This window comes from Strix uralensis, chromosome 1 (assembly GCF_047716275.1).
Source record: "Strix uralensis isolate ZFMK-TIS-50842 chromosome 1, bStrUra1, whole genome shotgun sequence".
In the NCBI taxonomy this organism is placed as follows: Eukaryota; Metazoa; Chordata; class Aves; order Strigiformes; family Strigidae; genus Strix; species Strix uralensis.
This window is the reverse complement of record NC_133972.1, coordinates 95,570,056-95,593,668: the sequence shown is the minus strand read 5'-3', so window position 1 is coordinate 95,593,668 and position 23,613 is coordinate 95,570,056. Positions and strand designations below refer to the sequence as shown.

At 42.3% G+C, this 23,613-nt stretch overlaps 1 protein-coding gene across 3 annotated transcripts; it reads right to left on the bottom strand.

Annotated features, from left to right (window-relative positions):
• Positions 1 to 10,099: 10,099 nt before the first annotated feature.
• Positions 10,100 to 23,477, bottom strand: ATPSCKMT (ATP synthase c subunit lysine N-methyltransferase). 3 transcript variants are annotated; one of them, XM_074874570.1, is made up of 5 exons: positions 23,257 to 23,477; positions 22,510 to 22,793; positions 20,122 to 20,259; positions 18,911 to 18,961; positions 10,100 to 14,106 (listed from the first exon to the last, which is right to left on the bottom strand). In XM_074874570.1, exons 2-5 carry the CDS (start codon positions 22,786 to 22,788, stop codon positions 13,909 to 13,911), a joined length of 666 nt encoding a protein of 221 aa, XP_074730671.1. In that variant the 5' UTR covers positions 22,789 to 22,793; positions 23,257 to 23,477; the 3' UTR covers positions 10,100 to 13,908. The 3 variants fall into 3 exon arrangements, with proteins under 3 accessions (XP_074730671.1, XP_074730663.1, XP_074730678.1); XM_074874562.1 differs by having other exon boundaries at positions 23,290 to 23,477; XM_074874577.1 differs by lacking the exon at positions 23,257 to 23,477 and adding an exon at positions 22,904 to 22,976.
• Positions 23,478 to 23,613: the final 136 nt, after the last annotated feature.

Below are 23,613 nucleotides of genomic sequence, written 5' to 3'. Positions count from 1 at the left end.
AGCTGCATCATTCACAACCCTCAGCAAGCTCAGTCAGTCAATGACCTGCATATCCAACACCAGGAGGGAATACTGTCTCACCACAGTAATAAGGGCACTCAAGGCCAGTAAAATATCCAATGTGTATTTTGCACATTGTAAAGAGATTTATATTGCCAACATAGATTCTTCAGGTATACAACAGAATAGAAAGATAAATGAATCATAAGCAACATCTAGTTTCACCTGTGGAAATGAAAATTTTACCAGAGTCAGCTCAAAACAATACCAGAGAAAGAGTCACTTTTGATTAGTTCTCCTGAAAGGAATTAAAGGTATGCTTCAACCTCCAATTTGTCCTTTGTCCTTACATGTGTAAGTATCACCCAAGCAGGCAAAATTCCCCATTGCAATCAGCTGATGTTTACAATCACAGAAAGTGCAGACAAACATGAAGAAAACAGCTATAGACAAAGCCTCATGAAAGATCCAGCATCCAGGTTTCCGTTTTCATGGAAAGTGCTTAGACTACCTAATTTTCATGCAGTAGACAAATAATCCTACAAGAGTGCTGTTTGATCAACATTTTTATTAGAATAAGCAAACAACTTAATTCAGACTGCATGACCAGGAGACTCACAAGAAGTGCTAACTTCTTCCAAGAAACTTAAACCCTTCATTAAGTCAGTCTGGATCTGACCTACATTATACTTAATCACTCTGGTAAATAAGACCCAGTTGCTGAAGGCGGCAACTTTTTTCATATTAGAAGCCATTTCCTAATCTTTCATTTCTAAGGGTGATAAATGTGGTTTCCAGTTTAAATTTGTAGTGTTATCACTCTAAAGATTATATTGGGGGAGGGGTGGGGGGGCTTATGTGAAGAGGAAAAGGTAAAGAAAATATGTGAAAGTACTATAGAATAAACACTTCAGGATGCTCACTAGTTTTATTAGCTCAGCCAGTCATATTCTCCCACCGACATACTCTTTATCAGAACAGTAACAGTACTTAACAATTTAAATGAACCCAGAAGGCAGCCTCTGATAATACTGTTACACAATAAATTTCTTTTAAAATACCACACAACAGTGCTGCTTTGCTACTACTCTTTCATTCCCTGGATTTGCTTGACATATCAGACTGACAACTGAAATTAAAAGTACCTCAGTGGCAAGAAACTCTACCATCCCTGTCACTAAGTAACATTAGTATTTTCACATCATGACCATTACTTCTCCCATTCCTGCTCAGAATCTGTTTAAAATTGCTTCAATGTGAGATCTGTGTTTGCAAATAAACTTAATTGTATTGATCACACCCACAAAGCTGATTTATGCACTGAGCATACAGGTAGTCAGAGTATAAATTTGGCTTCTATGTGTGCTGAAAAAAAAAGGAAGCAGCAATAAAATATACATGAACACAGATGATGAGAGTCCCTGTAAACAATTTAGAGAATGGTACATGTGGATATAAATTATTTTGATTTGTGTACACTCTGAAAAGCTTGAAAAAACAACGGGAAAGAGAAAAAGAAGTGTATTTTCAAGAAGAGCTATGCAGTCCTAGAGGGAAAAAAAAGAGACAGCATCAAACCTTAGGGGTTACAGTGATAGTAAGAGAGAAGGCCCCTTAGATTTTGGCTATATCCCACAACATTCACATTTTTCTCTCCCAGAACTTACATTGATCCTCAAGTTTTTATCATTCATTTTGTGTCTTCTCCTCACACTTCCATTTTCAATCAAGAAATCAAGAATCGGGAGAGCTTATGCAAGAGCTAGACACATTTCTGCTCATCTGAACCAGAGTTCTGGCATGGACAGCTGCAGACGTTACAGCATTAAGGAGTTTCACAGGGTCCGTCGGCTTTTTAGACAGGCTTCAGTGGCAGCTGATCAGGTGTTTTGAAAATGTAAATCTCATGTTTAAGCAGTTCCTAAAAAAAAGCAATTAGACCCTTAAACCAGATCAATCATAGATTAACTAAAAAGCTAGAATTATTAGAATGCAATGGGAATGTACAAAACCATGCGGCTGCTCTCACATAGCACAATATGAAATTACATGCTTACCAAAAGAGACACAGAGGCTCATACATTTGTACACTGCAGAGGTTCAAGACTCAACAGTCCATGCAAGCAACAACAGAATGAAGAAAAAAAACTCCTCACTTGGATAAACTCATTTCCATTTAGCTAATGTCTTACGTAAACCCATATTTTTAGTTCAGGGATTCTCAAACAATCATTTCAGACACATTAAAATTTTCCAATCGAATGACACAACCACGAGTAGCAAATATAAACCTACTTTTTAAATTACTTTTTGTGGATTCTTCAGAAGGCACCCACAAACCTCAGGTTGAAAGCCATTAATTTACTGCTTCTGACCTTGCAAAGACCTCTGCTCACCTCAAAACTTTATGCCACAAGCTTTATATGGGTCTTCAAAAACCTACTTTATTTTTAAAAACCACAACATATACAGTAAGCTGAAAAAGATCCCTGCACATTTACTGGTAAGCAGGTTTTATTTAATTTTTACCAATGCTAGCAGTTCACTGGATTATATTACAGCAATTCTTCAAAGACTACACAGCAATTCACAGGAAAAACATCAGTCCGACATTTCAACCAAAGCCTCTAATAGAAACCCCAACATTATACTAAGAAGAAGAAATCAGTAAAAGTCCCACCTGAACAAATAACCCAAATCCAAAGAACTACTGAGCGGATAAAAGGCCTGTATTCATTTGCCAAGTGATGAAATATAATAAAAGTGTGAAATTACGTACTTAAAACTACTAGTCAGAATTGTTGTAGACCAAGGCTATTTTTCAGTCTAAATACCATATGGGTGGATGTGTTTTTCTTTCATTTACTGGAAACAAAAGTCATGCTATGTCAGCATACGAACTGCTAAATAAATCAGAGGTTAGTTAAATACATGTTAAAATGTTAGAAAAGGGACATTCCTTAACATATTTAGTCTTCCTGCAAAGTTGCTGGAAAAAGGGCAACTAGTTTATAGAAAAAAAAAAAAAAAACCTTAAAGGAAATGAGAAATGAAATGAGAAAATGAGAAAGGAAATGAGAAATGATGAACTTATGAAGTCAAACAGTCAAATTGTAAAAACACAAGATGAAAAATAAAAGCAAACACTGAAATAAGACGGAGAATTCAGAAACTGAAGAAAAAATGGTAACTATCTATGTATAAGTCTCCCTCTGTAAAGCATACAAGGATGAATAGAAAAATTATACAAAGAAAAATACTGAAAACATTAATTCTGCCGCTATCTCACTCAACAGTGATTTTTAAGTTAAAAATAGATGCCACACTGTCTTATCAAGAACTTATCAAGAAACATATGTTACTTCTGAAAAACAAGGTGGGGCTATTTTGTAAAACTAGAGAACAGAAAACCTGGTAAATGTATGTCCTGGTTTAGCCAGGATAGGGTTAAGTTTCCCCAGCAGTGCGGGGGGTGGAGCTCTAGCTGGGTTATTCAGATACCAGGCTGACGTCACATCCTGGCACCGAAGCGAGACAGGTCGGTTAACACGTGTGTTATGCCATCGCGCTTCTCACTGCTGTATTGGTAGATATTTTGCTCTGTTCATTGTTATTACTGTTATTCTTATTGTTATTGTTTGTTGTGTTGCTGTTGCACTCTTGTATGAAACCTCTCCTCATCTCAGCCCCAGGGCTTTGTATTTCACTCCCTTTGTGGGGGAGGGGCAGCGGCCGCGTGGTCTCAGACCCCGGCAGGGACTAAACCACCACAACTTTGGCGCCCAACGTGGGGCACGAGAAGTCTGAGATAAGGACAAAAGGAGAAGGTGTGTTAGAGCAATCTGTTAGGTGTAATTTTTCTGGTTTTATTGGTATTTGTTTGATAAGAAACGTTTGCAATGCTGACCAATTTGCTTGCGTGGTGGGGCTGGATTAACCTTTATATCCATTGTGTGCTCCCAGTTCTAGTGTTTGTTGGCGGTGGAAAATGTGCCAAGGGTCTTGTTTTGCTGTACTGGCTACTATCTGCTTATAATGGCCTTGTATCACTGCTGGTGGGGGTGAACGGTACCTGTTTGCTGCCTGGGCTTTTGTTAGGGATCTCACCCCCTCTATGGGTGAGCCAGGGGAAGAGATTCTCTCGGTTTTTGAGAGTTTCAGCTATCCCTGGAGCACCCAGGCCAGTGTGCTTGCGGCACTGTGCTTTCTAAATGTCTGTCAGATCTTGTTTTGGGCCTTGCGGTACTTCTCCAACAATAGCACCACCCGGAAACCTGCCCCGGGGGCAGATAGTTATGAATGGCAAGGTGTGTGGGAAAGATGGGCAAGTGCCTGAGTCAGTGGTCACCCCCAATGCTTTGGGATTTCACTCCCAAACAAATGGAGAGTCCTGATAAACTGGTGGAATATTTGGAAAAGGTGTGCTGCCAATCTGACAAACCCTGGGAGACACAAGTTGTTGGGATGTGCTGGGGGCTTGCCCATGCTTACCATATCGTCCTTAACACTGATCACTGCCCTCAAGGGGAGAAAGGGCTGGCTGCAGGATCTGAAAGTGAACTTACTGGTACAGCAGCTGGGCCAGGGGGACAGGCAGCGCCAGTACCAGTCGCCTCCACCAGCACAGCAACTGGTCCAGAGGGACAAGCAGTACCAATATCAGTTGCTCCAATACAGAAAACCAAATACACCAAAAAATCCCCTCGCAGTGCACAGGGTGATAATGAACCAGGCCCATCACGAGAGCAGGAGGAAGAGCCGGAGGTAATCATCCGATCTCTATCCCTCAGTGAATTGCAAGATATGCGGAAGGATTTTAGCCGCACTCCAGGTGAGCAAATTTGCACCTGGCTGCTCCGATGCTGGGATAGTGGAGCTGCTGGTTTTGAATTGGAGGGGAGAGAGGCCAAGCAGCTGGGACCTTTAGCAAAACAGCTGGTATTGACAAGGCAATAGGGAAACAGGCTCAAACCCTCAGCCTTTGGAGGCGACTCCTGCTCGCTGTGAGGGAGAGGTACCCCTACAAGGATGATGTTCTATGTCAGTTAGGCAAGTGGACCAACATGGAGAAAGGCATTCAGAACCTCAGGGAAATGGCTGTGTTTGACATGGTCTATGGTGATCTGAATGATGAGCGGTCACCCATGGATCCAGATCAGGCCCCTTGCACACAGCTGATGTGGCGGAAGTTCCTGCAAAGTGGACCAGAGGGACATGCCAAAGCATTAGCAGTAGTTGTCCTGGTGGCGAGACACCCAGACTCAGACAGTGGACGAAGTGATTATCCAGCTCCAACAACATGAGGGAAGTCTCCCTTCCTCCCAACATGCTTTGGTTTCAGGTGTAGAGGAACTGTCTCAGAGGCTCCAGAAAGTGGAACAGGACATGTCCTATGTTCCACCTGCACGGGCCAATGTCTCAGCTATTAGAAGCAGGCGCTTCCCCACCCAAGAGAAGGGCAGTGGAAGGTACACACCACGGGGCACCCTGTGGTTCTTCCTCCATGACCATGGGGAAAACATGAGGAGGTGGCATGGACAGCCCACTCCCGCCCTAGCTGCACGAGTACAGCAACTGAAAGGGAAGACCCCCATGAAAGGGGAGTCTTCCAAGAGAGATGCAGCTCCAGTGTCTAGTCGGAAATCCCCCAGACAGAATAGAATGGCCAACAGTATGCTTGACCCTCTTGAGGGGACCAGGAAGTCATTCTTGCAGGAGTCACTCTTAGATCAAGTGAGTGATGGTGAGCAGGATTAGAGGGGCCCTGCCTCCAGCCAAGTGGAGGAAAGGGATAATCGGATTTACTGGATGGTGTGGATCCGATGGCCTGGCACATCAGAACCACAAGAGTATAAGGCCTTGGTAGACACTGGCACACAGTGCACCCTGATGCCATCAAGCCACAGTGGGGTCGAACCCATCTGCATCTCCGGAGTGACAGGGGGATCCCAACAGATGACCCTATTAGAGGCTGAAGTGAGCCTAACTGGGAAGGACTGGCATAAGCACGCCATTGTGACTGGCCCAGATGCCCCGTGCATCCTGGGTATAGACTACCTCAGGAGAGGGTACTTTAAAGACCCAAAAAGGTACCGGTGAGCCTTTGGTATAGCTGCCCTGGAGGAGATTGAGCAATTGTCCACCTTACCCGGCCTCTCAGAGGACCCCTCGGTGGTTGGGTTGCTTAAGGTTGAAGAGCAGCAAGTGCCAATTGCCACCAAGACGGTGCACCGGCGGCAGTACCGTACTAACCGAGATTCCCTGGTCCCCATCCATCAGCTGATCCATCGACTAGAAAGCCAGAAGGTGATCAGCAAGACTCACTCACCTTTCAACAGCCCTATATGGCCAGTGAGAAAACCTAATGGAGAATGGAGACTAACCGTGGACTACCGTGGCCTGAATGAAGTCACGCCAGCGATGAGTGCTGCAGTGCCAGACATGCTAGAGCTCCAGTATGAGCTGGAGTTGAAGGCAGCCAAGTGGTACGCCACGATTGACATCGCTAACACGTTCTTCTCCATTCCAATAGCACCAGAGTGCAGGCCACAGTTTGCGTTCACTTGGAGGGGTATCCAGTACACCCGGAATCGATTGCCCCAGGGGTGGAAACACAGCTCCACCATTTGCCATAGACTGGTCCATACTGCACTGGAGAAAGGTGGGGCTCCAGAATACCTGCAGTTCATTGACGATATCATTGTATGGGGGGACACAGCTGAGGAAGTCTTTGAGAAAGGAAAGAAGGTAGTTGAAATCCTTCTGAAGGCTGGTTTTGCCATCAAGCGACAGAAAGTTAAGGGGCCTGGAAGGGAGATTCAGTTCCTAGGAATAAAATGGCAAGATGGGCGTCGCCACATCCCAATGGAGGTGATAAACAAGATAACAGCCATGGCCCCACCAACCACTAAAAAGGAGACTCAGTCCTTCCTGGGCGCTGTGGGGTTCTGGAGGATGCACATCCCAAACTACAGCCTGATTGTGAGCCCCCTCTACCACGTAACCTGCAAGAAGAACGATTTTAAATGGGGCCCTGAGCAACAACAAGCCTTTGAACAAATTAAGCAGGAGATTGCCCAGGCAGTGGCCCTCGGGCCAGTCCGGACAGGGCAGGAGATTAAGAATGTGCTCTACACCGCAGCCGGGGAGAATGGCCCTTCCTGGAGCCTTTGGCAGAGAGCACCTGGGGAATCCCGAGGCCGACCTCTAGGCTTTTGGAGCCGGGGATACAAAGGCTCTGAAGCTAACTATACATTGACTGAGAAGGAGATACTGGCAGCGTATGAAGGAGCTCGGGCTGCCTCAGAAGCGGCTGGCACTGAGACACAGGTCCTCCTGGCACCCCGACTGACGGTGCTGGGATGGATGTTCAAAGGAAAGGCTCCCTCCACACATCATGCAACAGATGCCACGTGGAGTAAATGGGTTGCGTTGATAACACAACAGGCTTGAATACGGAACCTCGACCCCCCAGGATTAGTAGAAATGATCATAAACTGGCCAGAGAGCAAAGATGCTGGGATGTCACCAGAACAAGAGGTGAAACGTGCTGAGGAGGCCCCACCATATAACGAGCTGCCAGAGGAAGAGAAACGATATGCCCTGTTCATTGATGGGTCTTGCCGCATTGTGGGAAAATATCAACGATGGAAGGCTGCGGTGTGGCATCCCACACAAGAAACCACTGAAGCTGTTGAGGGACAAGGTGAATCAGGCCAGTTCGCAGAGGTGAAAGCCATCCAATTGGCTTTGGAGATTGCTGAGTGAGAAAAGTGGCCGAGGCTCTATCTCTACACTGACTCGTGGGTGATGGCAAGTGCCCTGTGGATGTGGTTCCAGCAATGGAAACAGAACAACTGGCAACGCAAGGGCAGACCCATCTGGGCCGCTGAAGTATGGCAGGACATTGCAGCCCGGGTGGAGAACCTCGTTGTGAAGGTGCGCTATGTGGACACCCATATATCCAAGAGTCAGGCCACTGATGAACATCAACACAACCAGCAGGTGGACCAGGCTGCTAAGATTGAAGTGACTCAGGTGGACTTGGACTGGCAGAGTAAAGGTGAACTGTTCATAGCCCGGTGGGCCCATGAGACCTCGGGCCACCAAGGCAGAGATGCAACATACAGGTGGGCTCGAGATCGAGGGGTGGACCTCACCATTGACACCATCGCAGAGATCATCCACGGATGTGAGATGTGTGCTGCAATCAAACAAGCCAAACGGGTGAAGCCCCAGCAGAATGAAGATCAACGGATGAACTATAAATATGGAGAGGCCTGGCAGATCAACTATATCACACTGCCACAGACCCGCCGAGGCAAGCACCACGTGCTCACAATGGTGGAAGCAACCACTTATCCAGTGTCCCACGCCACCGCCCAGAACACCATCCTGGGCCTTGAAGAGCGAGTCCTGTGGCGACACGGCACCCCAGAGAGGATTGAGTCGGACAATGGGACTCACTTCCGAAATAACCTCATAGATGCCTGGGCAGAAGAACACAGCATCGAGTGGGTCTACCACATCCCCTACCACACACCAGCCTCTGGGAAGATCGAGCGCTACAATGGACTGTTAAAAACTACATTGAGAGCAATGGGGGGTGGAACCTTCAAACACTGGGACACACATCTGGCAAAGGCCACCTGGTTAGTCAACACAAGAAGATCTGCCAATCGAGCTGGCCCAGCTCAGTCAAAACTTCCACGTGTTGTAGACGGGGATAAAGTCCCTGTGGTGCGCATGAGGGACCTGCTGAGAAAAATGGTCTGGGTTAGTCCTGCGCCGGGCAAAGGCAAACCCATCCACGGGATTGTTTTTGTTCAAGGACCTGGGTGCACCTGGTGGGTGATGCAGAAGGATGGAGAGGTCCGATGCGTACCACAAGGGGACTTCATTGTGGGTGAAAACACACCATGAGTTATACTGTGCTTTTGTCAATTTTTCTTTGTTAATGCTAATTGCTAAATGGCAGCTGGATGTGATGCACATGGTATAGAATAAAGGGGTGGATTATGTCCTGGTTTAGCCAGGATAGGGTTAAGTTTCCCCAGCAGTGTGGGGGGGAGCTCTAGCTGGGTTATTCAGATACCAGGCTGACGTCACATCCTGGCACCGAAGCGAGACGGGTCGGTTAACACGTGTGTTATGCCATCGCGCTTCTCACTGCTGTATTGGTAGATATTTTGCTCTGTTCATTGTTATTACTGTTATTCTTATTGTTATTGTTTGTTGTGTTGCTGTTGCACTGTTGTATTAAACCTTTCCTTATTTCAGTCTTGGGGCTTTGTATTTCACTCCCTTTGTGGGGGAGGGGCAGCGGCCGCGTGGTCTCAGACCCCGGCAGGGACTAAACCACCACAATGTAAAAGAAAAATAACTTGCTCAAAGCAGAATTTACTGGCATTAAATCTGATGTTAGGCTGCCCTCTTCAACCATGAATTTGAGGGATTCGTGTCCTTTCTTGAATAAATACTTCAGTATTTGCAAACCATCATGAAAAGTGGAACTACAGAAGTATGAAGTGATCTATCAATAATTCAAGTTCATTCAAGTGTAATGGTATCAGACCTGAACCCACTTCTGACTGAATGCTCATCACAGCCCATTCTTAGTATGGATGCTCTTATCCAATGAGAAATACAAACAGCTGATGTGCAAGTCTGTCAAACTGCTTTTGAAATAGTTCAAACTGCCATACTTGGGCTATAAGATTCCCTTCCTCCTTTCCTCCCATAGCTCAAAACATAAAAGATAAACAAAACTCTACTTCTGCTTACTTCCCCTGTAGATCTTAGAATGGTATTACGGTGGTAAAAATTTTTAAAGGACACATGAGAAAAGCAAAGCTCAAGTCATTCTTAAAAAATTTATGCAGAATTCAGGAGATCTCTGTTGCCCCCTGAGCTGTGTCCTTCATTAAAGGTGAAAGACTTTCCCAAAGCCTGGGCTTTGGAACATTTTTTCCCAACAGACCATACTCATTCAACTGGCTTGTGAAATGTGGTACTTCATTTTAGACTTGATTCTGTACCTTCTTACCTGGCTACAACTCATGAGTCAGAAATAAACAGCAGCTCAGAGACAAGGGATTAACTTCCCTGGAGCAATATTAGATTCAGTGGCAGCATATAATCAGACCAGAAGATAAGTCAAGAACTTCGATACACACAGTAATACAGAAATGCCTAAAGCTCACAAAATATGTGCACATTTCACAAACAAATCTGGACAAGTTTGGTTGACATTGCTGTGTAGCTTTAGTGACCGTGTAGTATACTGAGCAACCTGCGTATCAAATGTGTCTCTTGTAGCCATACCCCTTTCCTTCTCCCTAGAAATTTATGCAAAATAGAAAACTACAGAATTGGAATTGTAGCACTTGGATACTGCATTGGTACAACTGATCTTGCATCATAAAGCCTGTGGGGACATAATATGTCTCAACACAAAAAAAGAAAAAAGAAAACATTCGAAAGTCTGACTCCTGGAGAACTCTGACCTGTATTATTTTCAAACAGATCAAATTCTACAATATCTCAGGAAAGCATTACTCATCTAGCAATGTAGCAACTTTTTTGCTAAGATCTGACAGGGCAATGAAGGAATAAAACAAGTAACTCCCAAAACGCAAGTGATTCTACTAGAAGACATAAACAAAGATAAACTATAGGTTTTCCTGTGTATCTGAATTACTTTGGTATTGAACAGCATGTGTAGCTTGAAGGTTTTCTTCTTTTGGCTTCAGACCTACACTATAATTTGATTAAGCCAGTTCTCTAAGGCTTTCCCGGTTTTCAGAAGTAACAAATTTGTACTCTGAAGTAGCATATCAACAAAATCATAATACATTACCCTAGCAATTCCAAGTGTATCAGCATAATAATCCATACAGTGATAACTGAAGTCACAGTTAAGTATTTAATCTTGTAAACTATCAAATGAACATGGCCAGTGCTAGAAAAATTGAGGGCAACATGACAAGAAAATGCTTTCCCAGTCCCCCTGTGTAAATTGGAGCAATTTGCTTTCCATTTCACACTTCAGCCATAGAAACAGGAAATACAGCACATTACCTTATGTAATAAGAAATTCCAAACCTTCAGATCACTGTCTATCTCAGTGTAGGCCCCCAAAAGTAAAGGGCCAGAACAACAAACAGCCTTCTGCTTTACTTTAAAAGCATTTGTAAATCTCTCCTTGCCTTGAGGACAGCATTTAGTGCTCCTAAAGCTCACGCTACATCATTAATTTCATCTCGCCCTCCTCAACAAGTATTTCTAAGGCAATAGGTGGCAACTAAGAATTACATGCCCCAAGCCTTTACCACAGGCAGAATTGAGAAATTCAGTTCTACCTTTTAACAGGCAAACAATAATGCAATAGACAAATCTATAGCCAAAGGCAGCAGCAGAAGTAAATATCCACTTCATTCCCTGCAAACTAACTTTAGTGAAAGTAGGCAGCAGAAACTTGGGTCAAAGCACGGCACTGCAGGTAAGTCCCAATTCACTTGATCAAAATCTTTTACCTCCTCTCCTCCTTTATAATCATTCAGGAAAGGCTTGGCTTAATTAAGGTAATTTTCCCTTTGTATGGTCTGTTTCTGCTAGAAATAATTTCAGATTTCCGTTGTCTGAGGTTCCAGTTCTATGGCCTTGGGATACTAAATTCAGCCATTTTAGATAAGCCATTTTAGCTCTGTCCTGTCACTGTGTAATAATCATAACACTTAAATCATGGTAGAAAGTTTAGTGTAGTTTTACAGGACACACTATGTTACACTCGGTGAAAGGCTGTAAAAGACTGCTTACCAGAAATCAGTGTTCTTCAATACAGAGTCTCCACATTTACAAGCTGCGCCTTGCCACATGAGGTTGAAATCATCTCTCCTTTGCAAACTCCAAAGTGCCCCTTTCATTTGCCCCTTTCTTCTCCTGCTTTGTACTCATATTATCAGGACAAAGTCATTCTACTGCTCCACTTCAGATCCTCACTGTAGATTTGTATTTTCAGTTCTCCTTCCTCCTCCCCTCCCACCAAAAATAAAAAGTTTGGGTACAGGTGTAACTGTAGACTACACATCCCAAATAACATTTAACCTCTCTTCAAGTCAGATACCATAGACCAGCAAATGCACTTTCCCAACATCTAATAAAATGTCACAGGCTTTGTATTTACCTGAAATTGCAGGGTCTCAGCACCTCTCCTGGCCTGAGTCAATTTTAGTTGTGGTAACGACTGACTAGAAGTCAGGCAACCCTAGCCCATTTTAACTTTGTTCTATGGGTACCATACATGCAAAGGTCTGACAAAGTTAAGTAGATACTGCTCAACAAACAGTCTATATTTTAACTGAGGCCAGAGAAGGCTAACTAATTGTTAATGGTGAAAACAGTAAAAGTGTACCTGGGAACCAAAACAAAGACCAAGGAAACAGACTGTTACAAAATAGAAAATGTAGCCACGTTAGAAAAGGAAAATGTAACAGCAGTAACAGTACCCCACTGCAAACCAGTATCAGCAAAAAGACACAGAGAACTTGCTTCAGTTCCAAGAAAAAGCCATGCAGTAACGCCATGAGTTTCTGAGTTCTCATCAGGTAACAAGAAAAGTAGAAGGGAAGACTGATTGAAAACCTCCCTTCCCATCTCACTGTAAATTAAATGAGGTCTAATCAGATGTAACTAAGCTAGCCAGACCAACTAGCTCTGGAATCTGAGACAGTCTTCATGACACATTCAAGTAAGCAATTCTCACCCATACCTCATGCAAGGTTTGAGCACACAGAAGTGATGACACTTCACTGCCAAGTAGGTGACTGTCCTGGTTTAACCAGGATAGGGTTAAGTGTCCCCAGCAGTGTGGGGGGGAGCTCTAGCCGGGTTATTCAGATACCAGGCTGACGTCACATCCTGGCAGGACACATTTTTCCTGGCGGGAGCGCGGTGCACTCGTGGTTTTGTACATCGTGCTTCCCACTGCTGTATTTGGTAGCTATTTTGCTCTGTTCATTGTTATCACTATTACTGTTATTGTTATTGTTTGTTGTGTTGCTATTGCACTGTTGTATTAAACCTTTCCTTATTTCAGTCTTGGGGCTTTGTATTTCACTCCCTTTGTGGGGGAGGGGCAGCGGCCGCGTGGTCTCAGACCCCGGCAGGGGCTAAACCACCACAGTGACTTTTGAAACCCTTCCTAAATCAGAGATGTTAGGAAAAATCATGGTTATTTACAAAGGCTTATACCAATAAATGTTCAGTAAGAGCACATTTCTGCAGTTTTGTCTTCACATAACAAGTTACATAAAAGTACATTAATATAATCAAGGACTGCACTTGTGTTAATGAATAAGCAACTTGCTATATTTGCTTGTTGTGTCATATTCCACTTTTAAAAGTACACATTCAAGGCTGAGGTGCAAAACACTGGTATCATCACCATACTCAATCTGCATCAGTTTGACGTATGCAGCATTATGCCTACTTGGCATACATAACGAAGACATTTGGGAACCACAGCTCATCTGAGAAGCCACTTGCACTCCACTTCCAACACCAATAATAAATTCTAGGTAGACTCAGAAAGAATGCACGTATTAAGTTCGCCAATTTGAGCATTTTAACTTAAACGTATATTCCCTTTAACAGTAGTGAACTGTGTTTTATCATATTTTCCATATTAAAGTTTTCCGCTTCTATAAAACTTTCTCATAATTTTTACTAACTACATTAAGACATTTAACTACACCTTTCACTAAACTTTGTGTGCTTTCAGATAACCAGTGTACTTCAGTTATTTTAGTGAATATGTATCTCCATATCCTTCAGCTCTATTCACATTAATCTTATCTTTAACAGGTGAAGTCAAAGCCAAAAATTTCAGTACAAAAACAAATTAAATGTTTAGGATTCTGTCTTTGGTGTCATTTCCAAGCTTTTTGTTTCACATCCTCTAGAATGTTTCAAATCATAGGCCCACACAGTGTCTATTCCCTCTCCAACAGTACAATCTGGGATCCAGCAAGGGAAAGGAAAACGACAGGCAATGATTCTGGCATTACATTCAAGTTCTTCTTCCAGCTTCTTCTCCAACTGTGGCATCTGTTGAGCAACAATAAAAAGCTTTCAGAAGCAGTAAAAACCAGAAGCATTCTCTTTAGAATCTAATTCAAGTGTTCAAGAGAAGTCCAAGGTTTGAGGAATTTTTGGAAAAAAAAATTAGAAAAGTGTTCATGATATACATTTTGGCTTTGATGCATCAACAAAGAATATCTAAAACTAGAAAATGGTTATTGTGCCCTGATTGGTGAGAAGAAAAGCATAACTCTAAGTTCTAAAAATTCAATCAAAAAATGCAGATAATATCTTAGACAAAAAAACCCATAAGTTCAGAAAATACTTTACATGTTCCAATTCACGACTCTCTTCAGTGGGATTCTTCTCTGTAGAGAGATTTCAGCCCCCTGAAATGATGCTATTTATGGCACCCAAGTTACATGAACTATTATGTGATACTCAAAGGCCAATGCCTCTCGTAATTTCCAGTCTAACCCCAAGACAGATCCTGGGAGACTCAAAACATCACACAGCCAACAACCCAAAGCAAACATCCTGCTGTCACTCTATGGTAAAGTACTGGTATGTTAAATACTATTGCAATTGAGCTTTGTTGGCTCCAGCCTGTTAACATATGCACATAAGTCCTGCACCAGTACTGTATGAAACAGCATATAGAATCACAGAATGGTTTGGGTTGGAAGGGACCTTTAAAGGTCATCTAGTCCAACCCCTCTGCAATGATCAGGGACATCTTCAACTAGATCAGGTTGCTCAGAGCCCCATCCAACCTGGCCTTGAATGTTTCCAGGGATGGGTCATCTACCACCTCTCTGGGCAACCTGTTCCAGTGTTTCATCACCCTCATTGTAAAACATTTCTTCCTTACATCTAGTCTGAACCTACACTCTTACTTTAAAACCATCACCCCTTGTCCTATCACAACAGGCCCTACTAGAAGGTCTGTCCCCATCTTTCTTCTAAGTCCCCTTTAAGCACTGAAAGGCCAGAATAAGGTCTCCCTGGAGCCTTTTCTTCTCCAAGCTGAACAACCCCAACTCTCTCAGCCTGTCCTCACAGGACAGGTGTTCCATCCCCCTAATTATTTTTGTGGCCCTCCTCTGGACCTGCTCTAACAGGTCCATGCCTTTCCTGTGCTGAGGGCTCCAGAGCTGAACACAGTACTGCAGGTGGGGTCTCGCTAGAGCAGATTTGAGGGGCAGAATCACCTCCCTCGACCTTCTGGCCACACTTCTCTTAATGCAGCCCATGGTACAAGTTGGCTTTCTGGGCTGTAAGTGCACATTGCCAGCTGATGTCCAGCTTCTCATCCACCAGTAACTCCCAGTCCTTCTCGTCAGGGCTGCTCTCACTCCCTTCATCCCTCAGCCTGTATTGATACTGGCAATTGCCCTGACCCAGGTGCAGGACCTTGCACTTGGCCTTGTTGAACCTCATGAAATTCACATGGGCCCACGTCTCGAACTGGTCCAGGTCCCTCTGGATGGCAACCCATCCCTTGGGCTTGTCAACCATACCACTCAGCTTGGTGTCGTCTGCAAATCTGCTGAGGGTGCACCCAATCCCACTGTCTATGTCACTGATGAAGATATTAAACAGTACTGCTCCTAATATTGGTCCCTGAGGGACACCACTCGTGACTGATCTCCATCTGGACACTGAGCTGTTGACCATCACTCTCTGGATCCAGTTCCTTATCCACCGAATAGTCCATCCATCAAATCCATATCTCTCCAATTTATAGAGAAGTATGTTGTGAGGGACTACATCAAATACCACTACGCAACTCTCCTTTGTTGAAGACCTGCAGTCTAGTTTTCCTCCATTTGCAAAAACTGAGCAGATATGGAAGTCAAGAGAAATATCAATACTCTTCCAGAACAGAGCAACACCCTGCCCAGTCAGATACTCTAGCTCCAATAAGTACTTTGCAAATTCTGCTATGGATTAAGCGAGGAATGAATTAACACATCTAGACTTCAAAGAAAAATTTTTCCCATCCCAGATAGTGGTTATGTTCTGAAAAAAAAATGAAATTTGACAGATTTAGCCATTTTTGTCCTTTGAAAAAGCTTGATGTTATGCTTAAGCAGATCATCGCACATCCATTTGAAATTCCTTTTATTCTTACATACTGTATCTATCTCAGGAGTAATTATAACTGCAAGCTCCACAGGTTACCTCTATTACATGTCAAAATCCATTTACTTTGATATCATGACATAACATTTAGATATTAAAAGGTTAAAAGGACAGCAATTATTTACAAATACAGCTCAATTTAAGTCAGGAAGAACAAAAGATATATTTAAAAAAAAAAAAAAATCACAAAAAAAGGAAAAAAACCCAACAGAACATTATTAAAAAAAAAGACTGACTAAAGAAAATGTATTTCCAAAGGCTGCAGATAGCTTCCACTATCACATACATGCAGGGTGTGCCTTTGATGTAACATCCTATTAGAGCTACATTTAAGCTTACAATGGAATATTTTAGGAAAATTATAGTCATGGATCCAATATATCAAAGAGTTACTTCTGAATATTTTTAAGCATTCTATGCTCTGATTTAATCCATACAACAAATGCTTTAAACATTTTTGCCACCATACCTTAAATAAACTAGAAAAATAAGCCCACTTTGGTATCTCAAACTGAGCTGAGACACCAGAAGAGGAAGGACTAAGTTGTTATTGAAATTATAAATACAGACATAGCCTGATTTTTATTGAGTAATTATGAAAATCTCATGTCTATATGAGCTCAAACTAGAAAACTTCATTAATAGTTCAGCCAAAATGAATTGTATCCTTGAACCAGTCAGTCAAACTAGTTTTTAAGCTAAATCTCTCAGTAACATTAGGTGTTATAATCATGTTGTATTCTATATCAAGTCAGAGTTCGGTTTCTTTGGTATGTCTATACAAATATGCAGTTTAATAAACCTTTTTCACCGTATATAATCAGTTAAAATACACAGAAGCTGCAAACATGAACACCTGGTAAGAATTCTGTCATCCCACCCTGAACAAGTAAAAGCCTCTCTGCAATGACTCATAGATAAACACACCTTCCCCCAGATGCTTGCAAGAACAGAGGTCTTAGTCTACCCTGAAGATCAATAAATCCAAGTTCTGTAAACTAATCTTGGATATGAAATAAAAACACTGTGTGACAGCATCGGATCAGACCAGTATTATTAAAAAAAGCTAAAGAGATCTATTGCCCTCAGTAAAAAAGAGAAAATGCATTAAAGTTTCTAGAAAATCAATTTAGTCATTCAGGAAGCTAAGCACTCACAACTTCCGAAGTAAATTTAAAGGGGATCATGAGCAAACGAATGCTCAGGAAACACAGTAATTCACATGTTCGGATCTGTTACATTTATGACAGTATTTTTCTTGCAAGAATTTAGCCTAGTATTTACTGAATTTACTGAAGTTATTCTAAGCCCTACAGCTACTCTTTCTATCATAGCTGTTACTAATTTATCCCACTTTATACTATTAAAGTTAAGCCAGTATTTCTGCTAGGTTTACTCACATTTTCCCAGGGCATTTGTTTATTTCTAGTTTACTGAAATATCTTTCTTCAACTGCACTCTTCCCCTCAGTGCAAGTGTAGAATTTCTGACTGCAAATTCAAATATTTATACTGCCCCCTCCCGGAACCCAAGGTAGAGAGCAGATAACATCCAAACCTGGCAACATCTGTAGCACAAGTAACATCACAGCTCTCACTAATATGCCACCCACAAAAGTAGGGGGAAAAAAACCCATGCATTTTCACTTCACTTTCCAACAGGACTTTACAACTTGAATCTGAAGTAGGTATTTAATTCCAGTGCTGTTAAAGAAAAAGCAGAGAATAGGGAACCTTGATTATGCTTCTTGTTGCATCTTCCTATTACTACTACAGAAATATTATCAGTGTATGTTGTATGGTATAGCAACACATAAAGCTCTTCACTCATTTCATCCCACATCTTCCTTAGCAGAGGAAGAACCAATACAGAAGCATTTATAGATATTTGTTTCACTCCTCCATATGCAATCTATATAGAAAATTGTAATAATAAATCATCAAGAATATTTAAATATGTAAATTTTTTTTCTCTTTTCTAGTAAAAAAGAAAACCAGAACAAGCTGAAAGCCAAAGTGAATGCAAAGTCTGACTGAATTTATCAAATATATCACTAAAGGAGTCACTATGCAACTCAATTTCTACACCAGTTTTGAAGAACACATTTTCCGCAGGGTCACGATGAACGCAGGTTACAAACCCTTCCTAAAAGTCAAAGAATTTGTGGACTTGTACTCTAGCATGGGCTATATACCATATATTTCAGTATTTCAGTATACCAGCTGCTGGCCTATTTGAGGAGACCTGGCTTTTGAAGAATAACATAAGCAAAGTTCAATACTCTCCTCTAAGAAGGTTCCCAAAAATCACCTGTAGCCAGTTTCTACTCCATCTTCTCCCTGCAAGCTCTTCATTTTCTCAGTATGAAAAACTGATTATTTTCAAGAACCAGTCTATCACCTTTCCCACAAGCAACTTGAGCACAGCAGTTTTCATTTTGGTTCTGAACTAATGGACAGAAAATACTTCTCAAAAAAAACATGTATATTTTCAGAGTTCCAGACTGCATACTGTCACAAGTCTCACCAGGTTTTCTCATGGACATTATTAAGCATCAATAAAATATCAAATATTAGTACTAACTACCTTTGAAATTCTGCAGGTTGGTTCATTTTACAGATGCATGTACTAACACTGAATGCCTTGGCATTAAAATAATTAAACAATGCAAAAATAGTAAACTTACCATTTGAGGTACCCCAAAAACAACAACATTCGTGTAATGGGAAAAAGAAACCTAAAACAAAATTTGAGAACACACCTTAAGGAAAATGGCATTTATATTTAGAGAAGTTCTCATCATTATTTCCCCTAATCCTTCTAGCTACACTCCTCTGAACAGGGATTTAGACCAAAAATAAGAAAGGAGATCCCGTATCAGCTTTTCATCACACAAATTTCCACATAAGACAGCTTTATATTGCTGAACAGCAAGAAATTTCTACTGCCTGGCCAAGGATATGGCACCAATTCTAGTAGCACAGAAAGTACTAATTTAGAAAATACCTACATGATTTTACTCATAGCTAAGTTTTTTGACAACTCCTGTATATGTTAGAATAACATATGTTTTAAGTTTGCCCCCACTTTTGTTAAACATTAGCTAGCTATAAAAATTTGCCAGGCATTCCAATGCCTGGGTTCTTCCAGTCAGTGCCATGAAGTTTTCCTATGCTCCCCTCTGAATAAGGATAAAAACAGTATATTCACACCTTTCCCTATAATTCCTGGTATCCACTTTACCCATTACAAAATGCCATTTTTAAAAAAACAAAAACAAAACAACCAACAACAACCCAAAAAAACCCAAACAAAAAAGCCAAAAACAAACCAAAAAACCCCACAACTTTGACAGGAATAGCAGGGGAGAGGCCCACATAAATACAATCCAAAAAAACACGCATCATGGAAGAAGCAATTATGACTCAAATGATTGAAAATTTTGAAAAAAATCTCAGTCACGTGTATGTAAGTTACCCTAAAGCAGCACTCAAAACCAGGTAACACATTGCACAGCTAGAAAAGAACATGTGTAATGAAATGTCAGATCAGATTGTGATCTGGCATGTTACGTTAATAAGAGTCTTGTTACTGACTCCACAGAATCAGCTCTCAGTGAAGCCTGACATTACAGCACCCCACATCATTCATCAGGCACAAGCATAACATCGTATGCTCGGGGAGCCCGTACTTCAAAAGGACAGCACTTCACCAAAGCACAAAACCAGCAGAGCAGAGTACTGTGCTGTGAGTCTAGTTTCTGTGGGCTCAAGGTACTCTTCCCAAAGCCCAGTACAGCACCTTGTGGCCAGTCAGCATTCTGGTTCCTCAAGGATTTCCAAATTATGGAAATCTCTCAGACATCCCAGATTCATTCTTATATATTTCACCACCTACCTTCCATAAGTCTGAAATATAAAATCTGGTGTTCTTATGCACCCCATCTCTCCAGGCACGGTATCTGGAGTACCAGACTAGCCAGGGATTTAACTCATAACCAACAGCTTTGAATCCCCTTTTTGCAGCTGCTATCACCTACAAGGAAGAAAATAAATCTTCACTTAGAAAACAGAGAAAGCGCATTCATCTAAACAGGAGCACATAGTTTTATTTACAATATAAATCAAAGGAATACACTTCTGTAAATCACTCAGGTTTTAATCCCCAACAGATTAGTAGCATAGTGGACAAAAACTCTAACTATATTTTACTATTATGACTAGTCCCACTGAAATGAATAGATATATTCAGACGAACAAAATGAACCACTTAAACATCCACAGGGCAAAGCTGTAGCTTGTAGTACGTCTGTGATCTACATAAAACTTTCACTTAACATATTCATGACGCTACCTTGGAATTAAGAGAGTAACAAAACTGACCACGGAGAGAACAGTGAAATACACAACAGAAACGTTCAAATTTAGAGCACTTATTTGAAAAGCGGTGATGGGTAGGCAATTGAGAGACCCCCGAATCAGAGTCAAAATGACCTACCAATAGAACAAGCATGAAAGTCATTTTTTAAATGTAGTAATCATTTTTTAAAATATAGGTCAAAAATTGAAATGTAGGTTAAAAAATTTTTAAAAACCTACATATAAATCTCACAGTAGAGCTTTCATCCAATGCTAAGCTTCATGTATCATTTTAAAAGGCAAAAGGTAACTCAGATAAGAGATTTTCAAAGACATTCCTCTAAATTAGATGCTAAGATTTAGAATTGTTAAACTGTATTGCAAGTGTCTTCAAACAAGATCAAAGCCTACTGATCTTTTAGAAAAAGAAAAAAAATAAGGAAAATACAAAAAGCATCAGTTTCTAGAATTAAGGTTTAAGTCATAATTTAAAAGGTTACTGTCAAGTTTTAATAAGGAAAAGACTGACGAACTATGAATTACAGAACAGGCAAGGTGAAATCAGGAAGAAGTACAAATTTCTTAATACAATTTCTCAAACAGCATTACCTGGACAGCGCGTTTCACACTGTTAAAATAATGCATCTTCCATCACACACACAGCATTTGCAAATATACTGAAAGAATTCGACATTTTTACCATGCTTGGAAATAAAAATATGGTGATATTTCTCCACTGATTACACCTAAGTGCCAAATATTTAAAAGCATCTTAACAGATGCTCAACTTTTTTCAGGACAGATGCATTAAGGCAACATCAAGCATTCAGGTTTGGGCTCTCCAAGTAGCCTTCAGTCTCTATTTAGGCACCTATATATATATATATAAAAGTAAAATCAGAATTAAACACACAGTACCTAGTCAAATTAGATGCCTCAGATGAGGGTCAACAGCCAGAATGCTGAGCAGAGACAGCATCAGAAACTGCAGTTCTCTCGTACCTACGTGCTTTTCTCTGTTTCTTACTTGGGTACGATTCCATCTAAGCCACCTTCACAGTTTTAATTTACAAATCAGATTTTTAGTGTGGACAAATAGTTGATTCATTCACATGAAATATGGACAAAGGCAGCATTCAAGAACTTACTTGTTTCCATAAAAAAACCATTTAGCACACCATCCTGTTGCTAAAACTGACTTAAAGCAGATAGTTATGAAATGATACACAGAACATCACAACTACAAAAAAACCCCACACCATTCTCCACCATACCCTCACCACCACATTTTACAAATTGGGGTTCAAACAACATCCTGGAAGCACAGTATCACTTTGGCTTTGGTGATTCTCATAATTTCTCTTGGTAATTATTCTAGTTTCACCACATTGATTTTGAAGCGGGGCAGCCCTCACTGCACAAAAGCGTGAAGGCTACAGTTCTAACAATACCAGTTTTTTTGGAATCCATTGCTCATTTCTCATTCTCTTGTTCTTCTATCGCTTTTATACAATAAGCATAGAGCTGCAACTCCAAAAGCACAGTGCTATTTCATCTTACAGCCTCACACACTGCAGCTATAAACCTATATGGAATCACAGCTCTTTGGCAATCACAATACCAATACTTCGATCACATCTCTTCACATGAATGTAGCACAATTCCCTCCAGCCAACAGGATAAGGTTATTCTTTCGTACACTACCTTGTCAAGCTGCAGGTAAGACTGGAGCAAAAATAATTAATTACTCACCTAAACTGAATGTAAACCTTTCTCAGCTTTAAGCCTTTTTATAAGACTGAAATAGAAACACTGGATGCCAAAGACAAGGCATTCATAAATACAAGAAAAAAACAGCAGCCAGGACTGGAGCATTTGGCACTTTTTTGAGAGGCGATACAAAAGGAAGGTGATGTCTGTAACTTACAATACGGCCATCCCCGCTACCAATGTCAACTAGGGAGCCACTTCTGTTTTCTAACATTTTCAGCACATTCCGGATCTGAGTGGAAGTTGCAGGAACGAAGGGCAGGCATACTTTCCTCAGAGCCGGGGTCACGAAGGGGGTGACCACCGCATAGAGTGCCACCAAGGTCCCACCAACAGCAGCAGTGACCAACATCCCCCAGCCGCTCCTTCTGGAGCTGCCCTCACAATCCTCTTGTGGGCCTGCTTCATGGCTTTTGTTCGCTAGCGCCTTGGACATCACCCCTAGAGACAGAGAGAGTATTTTCTCTAATAGCTTTATTATGTACTCCCTTAAGACAAAGTAGTATATTATATCAGAGAGATAGGACATCAGGGGAAAAAAGCTTATATACCTTTAGTTGATTCCTAGACCCTAGGGAAATGTTACTATTACTGCTTTTGAGAGCAGTTTCCACTTAAGCCCGTAGTTCTTCCCACCCGACCGGGCAGCAGCGCGCCCCAGCACAGCTCAAAGGCGGGCAGGCAAAGACCGCCCCGCCACGGACCGCCCGGGAGCCCGCGCTCAGGGAAACCGAGTCCCTGAGTAGTTATTGTTCTTCCCCTCAGGAGGAACTTTTCTCCCAAGCACAACGATCCCCTCTGCAAGGCCGCCTCTCGGCCAACCACCCGCCCCAAAACCAACAACTCCCTTAAAACCACCCAGCAGCCGTCCTCGGCCGCCGGTATTTATAGGGAAGGGCCATACCACTGCGCTATGCGGGGAGGGGGGGACAGAAACCTTTCTGAAGGCGCTTCCGAGAGGAGCGGCGCGCACTCTTCTGCCGTGTCTCTGTCTTTACTCCTTCACGTTCATGTCCCCCCGTGCAGGCGCTGCTGCCGCGCCGAGCGGCCCTGTTCTACCTCACAGAGCCTGCTTCCTCCCCTCCCCGCCAGCTGGCGAGCGGGGCCGCGGGCACCGCGCGACTCGCGCCGTGCCGGATGCTTCCAGAACGCTCCGCTGGAGGCGCCAAATAGGTCCCGCGCGCGGAAAGTGTCGCGCGGCTGCCGGCTGCGCAGGCGCGGAGCGGGGCGTGCGCGAGCGCGCTGTGTCACGGCGCGCCTG